The sequence below is a fragment of the Cydia fagiglandana genome, chromosome 24 (genome assembly GCF_963556715.1).
Source record: "Cydia fagiglandana chromosome 24, ilCydFagi1.1, whole genome shotgun sequence".
Classification (NCBI taxonomy): domain Eukaryota; kingdom Metazoa; phylum Arthropoda; class Insecta; order Lepidoptera; family Tortricidae; genus Cydia; species Cydia fagiglandana.
The window spans coordinates 6,450,770-6,461,217 of record NC_085955.1 but is presented as its reverse complement, the minus strand read 5'-3'; the positions used below and the strand labels follow the sequence as shown (position 1 = coordinate 6,461,217).

Sequence of the window (10,448 nt, the reverse complement as noted above, 5' to 3'; positions counted from 1 at the left end):
TAATAATTGTATTTAAATGTAATTAAACGTATGATATGTAAAAAAAATATTACATGTGAAATGTAACACTTTCTTTTTATAAATTTGATGTCCTCGACCTCTTTTTATAACAAAAAACCGAGCAAACAGGCATTTTTGTGCAGCAGTGTTCACGCGCGCGTCTGGACTCGGTCTAGTGAAAAATCCAAGTGCAACTAGTTTTATTACCCGCGCTAGATTATTTTGACGCGCTAATCTTGTACCTCGGCAGAGGGGAAATAGTGTGAATGCCGCCTCCCTTCCGTGTTGCTCGAAGCATGTATCCATTTGTGTAAATCAAACGCTTTTTTAACGCACGTTGTAAAAGCGCCCGTGGGTTATGGGGCTTTAGTTCATGTAAACTTCAGCTAACAAATTATTGATAAACCCGTTTATTCGGATAAAGATACGAAGAAATTAAATTTTAACTAAGTAGCTAGGTACTTAACACACATAAAAATCCAAAGGTGAAGGGGTAAAAACCAAAAAAAATAACTACCGAAAATCGCCTAGCACTTGGCTTCCGCAGCAATACACGTTGCAAAAAAAAAACATTTTATCAACATTGTCAATGGTCAGGTCAGCGAACTGAAAATTTAATGGCGTTCAATAACATGGACAAAATACTCCTCGAACAGCTGGTCTGTGATTGAATTCTGCCCGTCGTGGCGTTGAAACACGTGTTCGGCTACTTAAATAATTGTTCTTGATGAAATTTCCGATTCACTGTTATTTTTCTAGTTATGTAGTTACTATCCTTTACTATCAGTTTCCATTAGCTGCTACGGGTAAGTAATCAGTGATAAAATAGCAGATAAAGTTCTTCAAACCATCTCCCCGATTACATAACTCAAAATGACTCAGTTCCTCTATTAAAGTGTACATATGTGGGCCCCTTGTGGTCCACATAATATAATGTTGGAGGCATAGTTGAGGGATCAATCAAGATCAAGACACTGTTTGTAGACTAGATGAGGGTGCTGCAAATCATATATTTATTATTGGAGGGTCCTAAATAATATCACCTGTATATTACTTTTTTTCATTTCTTCCATGTGAGTGAAGTTGTCCAGCCAATATTAACTTTTACATCGTATGGTGTTATATTGAATAAATTTCCAACTAAAATAATCTTAAATTGCAGACATATGTTTGAGTAGTGTTACCGCCCGTGGATATGATAGTATTTACTGTAGTGAACAAATTTGTTATTAGTTTTGTGTATATTAAGTTATTTTGTTTCTTGGTAGGTTGTTCCGATATCCTACTGAACACCATTAATCAATCAATCAACCAATCACATTTTATTTGCATTGGTTGCTGAACTATGAAATAATATATATACTGGCCGAGTCTTATTCTACCTTAATATTGGCATAATTAATGCTTGATGAAGCGGTAATGTAATATTGATTGAGTAGTGCTCAGCAATTTCAATAATTCCAAGTGGACATTTACCCGATTGTGTCTAATAAGACCATGGAGGAGTATTACTCTTGTAGCTGCTGCCTCGTGCGGCCTCCGGACAAAGGCCTCAAGACTCTATACAATCATCTCGGCAAAGCAGAGATATATGACAATATGCTGAGAGAATGCTTCGGTTTAAATGTAAGTATTAAAACCTTGTCTTATTTAAAGATTTATTAAACATTTATGCTTTTATTATAATTTTTCTTATGCAATATCTGAGGCAACATGTCTCATGGACATAGGGTTCTTAATTATTTGTTATGTTCCCAACCAATTATATTTATTATTTTATATATATTCAGTGCTAGTGACTGTCCTGGCTTTGTGCAGGTTAACAAATTATTCACCTAAACCTTGCTCAAGAATCACTCTATTCATAAGTGAAAACAGCAGTTTTTGAGTTTTCAACAAACATACAGACAGGCAAAAGCGGCGGAGGACAGGCACCAGTCCCACAAAGCTTTTGTATCAAGTTGACCTTGTCGTGCAAACTTAAGTAGCTGCATGATTCATTATATGACAAGTTGTAAAGAACATTACTTTTATTTTGTGTTCCAGCTAAGTTTAGGTAATGAGGAGTGCGGGATCTGCGAGGTGTGCGTGGCGCGGCTGCGGGACGCGAGCGACTTCAAGCTGCAAGTGCAGCGCGTGCAGGACGTGCTGCACAAGCGGCTCACGGGAGCGCTCCCTGCCAGTAAGCTATCCAAAATTCCTTTTATATTTAGTGATTCTGTATATAATAATTACATGCGATGTCATAGAGGGGGCCCAAACACGCAAATTGATAATCCCCTTTGTAAAGTTGATAATTCTCTGGAGCTATATTTAAGAATTAGTGTATAAAATAACTTGTAGAGCTGTGACAGATGGGTGGGGCATACTGGACCATGACATTGGTAAAGATAAAAGGCATGTATGAATATGTATAGACAACCAAAGCAGAGAAATAAAACATTAGGTGCCCATCACGAAATTTTCTTGGTCAGCTTAGTAGACCTTGGTGCGGTCAGCACTCAGCAGTCCCCTGTTTATCAAAAGCTTGTAACTTATAACACAAGTGGAAGTCCCTTTCTAACAAAAACTGACAAAAATTGTTGTATTACAAGTTACAAGCTTTTGATAAACAGGGCACAGGTCTCTTTTTCCCTCACTTACGGCTGCGTCCTTAACGGACGTACGGCGGTCCACCTTCCACACGATCGAGTAGACCTCGGACGGGACCAAGGTCGCGGTCCAGTACGCCTGTTACAGAGGGCCTGCCACGAACCTCATTCGACGTGTTGCTTCTCTGTCGCACTTGTAAATTCGTACGTAAGTGTGACAGGGAGGCAACACGCCCAACGTGGTTCGTGGTAGGCCTTCAACTTTTAGACTCAAGAATAGGAATCTATGTTGCAGAGCAAGAAACGTCCGGTCCCGAGCGAACTTGGAACACAGTTCGAGAAAACACCATCGAGTCCCGCGCCGGCGTGCTGGAGGAAAGCAGAACGGAGCTGGACCGACTGGCGAAATTAGTTGATGACGTCATTACGGACTCGACGAGGAACGAGCATTGGGCTAGACGCTCGAACATCAATGTTGTACCGGAAGTGATGGGTGGGAAACTGTTCACCATTCTAAAGTGAACCACGAAAAGCGGATTCGAGTTATACGAACACGGCCGTTAACTTTAAGGGCCACCCCACACTATACTAGACCCAACCCAAACGGACGACTAGGATCATATCTCTATCTCTCTCATCCCACCTTCAACCATGCGAGTGTGAATGAGAAGTTTTACGACCCCGGTCCCGGTCGTCCGTTTGGTTTGAGTCTACTATTTATAGCGTCTCTCGGTCTCGATCGTCGGCGTCTATAGTCTGGATCTTTAGGTATTTAAAAAATATGAAACTAAATCTACCTTCAAATCGATTCTTAAGCCAGTTGAGGGCAGATGAAAACATTACATGATCAAATAATGTACGTTAAAGTTAGGTCGTTCAGTGACACATTCAGGTGGTTATGTATTTGGGTGGTTAATGAATAAATGTTACAACTGCCCGAAAATGTACAAATTATTTGTTTACTTTTATTTAAGTACCTAAAGATACAGAATATAGTCAACTGTATGGGTGCTGCTCGACGCAACGTTAGCGCAACTGCGCAACGACGTCATTTTCCATAGCGCTGACTAGGCGTCGACGCTCAAAAGACGCTAGTGTGGGGTCGCTAATGTCGCGCGTCACTATTAGGAATGACACTGACAGTACAAAAACAAAACCCATAATTGCAGGCGCGCTACAAGAAGGACGATTTTATGTCCTCCTTAGACTCAAGAACTTAAAGGCGTCGGAACTCGGCTTCAGCAAAAGCTCAAACAGAATTGACATCAACGCTCACCTGTTTAACTAATTCTGTTTTTAATTGTTTTAACTTCATAACGGCTGTTTGACGGTGTCGGTTTCTTTTAACTATTATGAAATTTAAATAAATGCTAACGGCAACTTGCACCATTCACTGACACTGGGTTATTGGTTTAACCGGTTAACCCCGGTTAGTGGGACGGTGCAAGCGGCGCTTAATAAGCTTACAATGATATAATAAAATAGTAACTTTTTCTTTCAGCTGCGGGTGACAACTTCAAAATCAAGTTAGAGAAACCTGCTGGAGATGACGCCATTTCACGTAAGTAATACGAGGGGTCTCTTTTAAGTTGTGTTTTGTGTCAAATTTAAAGACAATTTAAACCTCAAATTGTTTTTCGAAGAACTTGCCGTGATATTCAATACACTTTTTCATTCGGTCGAACCAATAATGATTTTATACAAATACAAATACAAATAATTTATTATCATAAAAGAGTAGTATACATGTGCAGAATATATCTATCAGACTCCAAACTAGGCTGAGCCTGTATCTTGGAAGTCTGCGAGAGCGATTGACAACTATATTCAGATTTTTTGTACAGTGCTTAATACTAAAAATAATTACTACAGTACAAGCTATATGATACAAAGTCACTAAACTAAATTAAAAGGACTAATCATGCTAAACTAAGAGGACTAATCATGCTATTCAATTTTGAGTGTGGGCGTGAGTTTGTGTGGGAAGTGTGTGTGTGTGTGTGCCAGAAGATGTGTTATGTGGTGGTTAAGCCTTCGTTGTCAGTTTTTCCGTCTCAGCATAAGATAAAGTGGTCAACCAATTTGTTACTTTACTTTTGACATTGTGAACGGACAATGATTTTATGTCAAGAGCCCGGCAAATATTGTTGTAGGTGTATGGATGTGCGAAGTCTGGAGACTTCCTAGCCAACGCAGACCTAACTGGGGGTAGTCGGGCTTTGAAGGTTCTCTTTAGTAGCATCTCCTTATATGACGAGGAGTTAAGTAAGGAGCGGTGGGTACGCGTGACTGCTTTTAGGATGTAGAGCTGCCGTACTCTTAGTAACTTGGACTCAGAGTACAACCGATTCGTGGGGAAGCGATAGCGTTTTTTGTACATTACTTTAATCACGGCTCTTTGTGCGCGTTCAATAGTTATCATGTGGCTCTTTCCTGTGCTACCCCAGACAGCCACCCCGTATTGTATAATAGACTGGCACAGTGCAAGATACACGATGCGTAGCACTTCGCGAGAAGCGCTATCCCGGAGTCTTTTTACGACGTAAATTAGTTTCCTCACTCTTGCGGCCAGGGTGTTAATGTGCTGCTTGAAGGTGAGATGCTGATCAAATAGAAGCCCCAGATACTTGACATACGCGCGCCTCGTAATTGTTTGACATGAGCAAGGTTTTGCTGGTGAAAAAGAAGTGGCGACAGGGTTTGATACACATGTGTGGTATTTAATATCACGATCTGTCGAGGGAGTAGTAGTACGCGATTTTGAAAATGTCACGAAGTTAGTTTTGTCTCTATTTAGCGTGAGCAAGTTATTACTTAGCCAAGAAGCCACTGTAGCTAGAGCATTCTCTGCTTGGCAGAAGGTTCTGTCCCATGTTTTGTCGTGTACCAGAATCACTGTGTCATCAGCGTAGCATAAGATTTCTGTATTTTTGAGTTTTAAGTCGAAAATGTCATTGATATATAAAATGAATAGAGTTGGACCCAGAATGCTTCCCTGTGGGACTCCAAAAAGAACTGGAAGTTCATCGCTACTGTGTTGGTCAATTTTTACCTTTTGATGGCGTCCGGTTAAGTAGCTAGCAAACCAGTCAAGAGCAGGGCCCCTCACCCCCATGTGTTCCATTTTTTTCAAGAGGATAATCGGTGAAACAGTATCAAAAGCCTTGGCGAGATCTAAAAATAAGCCTATGCACATATTACCGTCGTCGAGGTAACCAGATATCTGGTTTGCAAGGAGAATGGTTGCATCCTCTGTCGACTTCCCAGTTCTGAAACCGAATTGGCGATTGGAAATCAGGTGGTGTCTTTCTATGTATTTTATTAATCTTGAATTAACTAGCTTTTCGAGGACTTTTGAAAAAACACATAGCAACGAAATAGGTCTGTAGTTACTTGGTGTATCTTTAGTTCCATTTTTATAGATAGGGGTTACCGAAGCAACTTTCCAACTGTCAGGGAAGGGAAAGGATTTTGAACACCATGAATAATGTCATATTATGGCTGACCATAGAATTCTAAATAAAACAAGCTAGCTCTTTATGATATATCTCGTAGAATAAATTAGAGACGGGTATCTATAAAAACCTTTGATAATTGCAAACTATGACTTGCCTCCTGAGGTATTTCCTTTGCGCTACGACATGGGATTCTTCAAGAAGCGGGTATTTAGGGTTCTCAAGAGTCGGTAACGCTTAAGTGGCTCCTGTGGCGTTGCTTATGTCCATGGGCGACGATGACCGCTTCCCATCAATTCAGGCGGCTCGTCTGCTCGTTTGCTGACTATTACATAAAAAAAAAACTTATCACAAGGAACAGTTAGAAAGTATTTATCAAAACTTGAGTTATATTTTTCTCTACCTAAGTGTACAATTTACACCTGTTTCCGGCAGGCGGGATCAAGCAGGAGAGGCCGGAGGTGGAGGTGGCTGACAGCAACAACGTCTCAGGTGTGTACTCTCGAAAGCAGAGCGGTTACCGCGAAAACCGAAATTCGCATATTGCGGGAATCTTTCTCTTTTACTCCAATGAAGGCGTAATAAGAGTGACAGAGAAAAATGCCCGCGAACTTCGATTTTCGCGGTTATAGCCCTGTATCCTAATAGACTGGAATAACCGTGGAAGTCTGATTAAAGCTCAAAAATGAGCCCACGTGCTTTGTACTAACAGTAGTATAGTAGTTACGGAACTACCTATGGAGTTAAAGTTTTTGTTTACCATCCATTACCGCGGGTCAATTATTTATTTATTGATTAAATAAGTAAGGGGCTATTCATAAATTACGTCATCTATTTTTGACGAGTTTGAACCTCCCTCCCCCCCATAACATCGTCCAATGATCATGCTTCGAATGACCCCGTTTCCTCCTACGTCATGCTACCATAATCCGAAGTCCAGACCCCGCCCCCCCCCCCCTAAACATTTTTTACACACACATTAAATTTGGGCGACGACGTACAATATAGGCAATTGTCCTTCAGTACACCTGCATGAAAAAGATCTTTTTTCGAGCAAATGTTGAATGAAAGTAGCCGTAATAAGTTTTCTTGATATTATTAATATTTAGAATGGGGCGAAGTCTGCCCAAGGCCAAGCAATCGGATGAAGTCACATAGCTGATCAATATGCGGACTCCACTTTAGTCCGGAGTCAATTATCAGGCCTATGTATCACACTTGGTCAACTTGAGGGACGTATTGTCCGTTGCAACTTATATTTAAATCGTGCACTCTGTTACCTCGCAAGCAGAAGCGGAATATGTTAGTTTTTTCAATGTTTCATATCATTCCGTTGGCCGAGAACCATCTCCCACTTCTAATATGAATTATTATTGTTCCAGTTGCATTACACGAAGGATCGCCAGCGCCTTTTGCTCAACCCGTTCCTACCGCGTCTCACAGCGTCTCGGTCGCGCCAGCTCCCAACGTTACCAAGCTCAGCTCCCATAATGGAGAGAAACCTTACGCGTGTAATATATGTGACAAAAGATTCGGACAGAAAGGCCACTTAAATGCTCATTACGCAAACCATATAGGAAAATTCAAATTCTCTTGCGAATTATGCAAAAGAGGATTCGTACACAAACATCAATATATTACTCATATGCGGTCACACACTGGAGAGAAACCTTACGCGTGTAATATCTGTGACAAAAGATTCCGGCAGAAGAGCCACTTTAATGAGCATTACGCAAACCATATAGGAAAATTCCAATTCTCTTGCGAATTATGCAAAAGAGGATTTGTAAAAAAATTTGATTATGATTCTCATATGCGGATACACACGGGTGAAAAACCATACGAATGTGATTTATGCAACAAGAAATACAGACATAAAGGCCAATTAAACCAACATAAAAATACTCATGTAAAATATGATCAGAATCGCGTTGAGCCAGGAGAAATAACTACATGCAAAAAAGAATCATCAGAAGAATCAGAAGATCAAGGACCCACAAAATATTTTACGTGTGATATATGCAAAAAGCAATTTTCGGATAAACACTATTTAGACGCTCATTCGAAACATCATTCTGGAGATTATCCGTTCACTTGCGACATTTGTACACGGAAATTTAATACGCAGTTTGCTTTGAATAATCATAAAGTTGATCACTCGGGAGGGAGACCTTTTAAGTGTGAAAAATGTAATAAAGGGTACACAACGAAAGGTGCTTTAACTCTACATTTGAAAGTTCACTCTGAGGATTATAAGCACGCATGTCATCTGTGTAATAAACGATTCATAATAAAGGAGACTTTAAATGTACATATGCGCGTACACACGGGGGAAAAGCCTTATACCTGTGTAACTTGCGAAACTAAGTTCCGCTATCGATGTAGCTTAAAGAAACATTTATTGGAGAAACACAACCAAGTTATGGACAAACAGTTCAGTTGTGATACTTGTGGAAAACGATTTGCATTACAGGGCACTTTAGTAAAACATATGAATAAACACACTGAGAAGGAAACCACAGATAAAAAGAAAGACCTAGCATTTATGTGTGAAATATGTAGTAAACGATTTTCGACAAAAGGTATTCTAAAAACCCATAGAGAAACTCATAATGAAGAAAAACCTTTCGAGTGCGAAGTATGTCATAAAAAATACCGAACGAAGACAAATTTACTGGATCACATGCAAGTGCACGAAGAAAAAAAACACTCTTGTGAAGTATGTGGAAAGCCATTCAGACATAAGTCTGCCTTGAATGTTCATATCCGACGGATGCACGAGGAAAACAGACCACATGTTTGCGATATTTGCAATAAAGCTTTTGTAGTTCTTGCTGAACTAAAAATTCATAATCGTGTACACACTGGGCAGAAACCGTATGCCTGCGAAATATGTTGTAAGAAATTTCAGCGCCCTGGTAAAGTTAAAAAACATCTTATAAATGTCCACCACGAGGAACCTACGAGATTTATTAAATTAGTAGAATTGAATAAATATGACTAAATTAAAAGTGATTAGTTGTGTAGAAGACATTAGATGCAAGGTGACATTGAGAAAATCCACTCATTTTTAGAGTTCCTTAGTCAACTTATTACATTATAGTTTCGCCATGTCAGTCCGCGAGTTTGCTCAGTGGTCGTTGCAACTATTAAGCTGCAATTTGGCATTGATATACACTGGAGCTTGCAAAATGTAAAAAATAATAGTTTTGGAGGTAGGGTTGACCAGTTGACTCTGGTTCCAAGACTAATATGAATCTAGGAAAGAATATTCTAGGGTGACAGTCTCGACTCCCAAGACCTATTAGAGATACTAAAGACTATCGAAGTTTTCATTAATACTACCAAAATGGAGATCGGAATTGATAAAACATAAATAAATAAACGTTTATTCATGAATCGTGCTTACATATAATTACATTAATTCTTCTGCAAAACCACAATGTGGTTTGCTGGCAGACAAGGTACCTATAAATGTGTGTAAGCTAGGTAGTTTATAAATATCTAACTTAAACGTATCTATTTCGCCCTTTACCGCATACGCAGCACTACATGGCAGTTATAATTTTCACCTCTATTGAAAACTATTAAAGTTCATTTTTGAATAAATTATTTTTTATGACATTAAGTAAGGGGTTAACTTGAATTTTAGGCTTAGGACTTGAAATTGAAGTTGTATATATTTGTACAAGGTGCAGCGGGTCATTTTCGACTGGTAAATTATAAAGTACAACTTTGACTACCGAAAACTACTATCTACAGTACTTTTACTGACAATTGATTGCCTTCATACGGTAGATTACTATCAAGGTTTTATTTTTTAAGACACGCATCCATAAATTTTGAATAGGCTATAAATATGCGACTCATTTTTGAAAAACGTATAAAAATACATTAGAAACCACTATTCTTATAGAATATTTCAGGAGCCAACTCGCACGTGCACACAAGGAATTTTACTGAAGACAAAATAAGCGCGTAGAACAGAGAGCATTTGGTCTATCAAATCGATCTATGGTATAATTATGAACAAGCTTTTCCAGTCTAGACACGGATGACACTGTAGTTATTAATGTCAAACATGGAAGATATTTCCATTAAATAGTTGATATTTCCCACATCAGGATTACCCCGCTACACCTTAAATTATACCTGCATCTAATGTAACTAAAATAAATAAGAAATTAAAACAGGTACAGTCATCAGCAATCGTATCTTACACAACTAGGGCCGCAAAAATATATGACTCGCTCTTATTGCGCTCCAAATAAGAACGTGTCACATATTTTTGCGGCCCTAGTTGTGTAAGATACTATTGCTGATGACTGTACTATACCCAAAAGTTTGGAGGTGATCTTTGCTACTCTGAATGATGAATTGATGAATAAAATATATCTAGAAA

The 10,448-nt window shown here is 39.2% G+C and overlaps 2 protein-coding genes across 4 annotated transcripts in view; both read left to right on the top strand.

Moving 5' to 3' along the window:
• The window catches only part of LOC134676171 (gastrula zinc finger protein XlCGF57.1-like), a 119,633-nt gene that overhangs the window by 68,230 nt on the left and 40,955 nt on the right, over positions 1-10,448 (top strand). The window lies entirely within an intron of this gene.
• On the top strand, positions 1,296-9,717 carry LOC134676168 (zinc finger protein 431-like). Of its 3 annotated transcripts, none has more exons than XM_063534466.1 (6): positions 1,296-1,626; positions 2,047-2,182; positions 2,932-3,084; positions 4,093-4,152; positions 6,482-6,538; positions 7,429-9,717. In XM_063534466.1, exons 1-6 carry the CDS (start codon positions 1,498-1,500, stop codon positions 9,048-9,050), a joined length of 2,157 nt encoding a protein of 718 aa, XP_063390536.1. In that variant the 5' UTR covers positions 1,296-1,497; the 3' UTR covers positions 9,051-9,717. The 3 variants fall into 3 exon arrangements, with proteins under 3 accessions (XP_063390536.1, XP_063390535.1, XP_063390537.1); XM_063534465.1 differs by having other exon boundaries at positions 1,297-1,626; positions 2,887-3,084; XM_063534467.1 differs by lacking the exon at positions 2,932-3,084 and having other exon boundaries at positions 1,299-1,626; positions 7,429-9,716.

Bases quoted from the DNA above. Each gene is read 5' to 3' on its own strand.
- LOC134676168 (XM_063534465.1), top strand. From the start codon at position 1,498: ATGGAGGAGTATTACTCTTGTAGCTGCTGCCTCGTGCGGCCTCCGGAC. The intron at 3,085-4,092 runs GTGGGAAACTGT...TTTTTCTTTCAG, and splicing joins TGTTGTACCGGAAGTGATGG to CTGCGGGTGACAACTTCAAA. The intron at 4,153-6,481 runs GTAAGTAATACG...TGTTTCCGGCAG, and splicing joins TGGAGATGACGCCATTTCAC to GCGGGATCAAGCAGGAGAGG.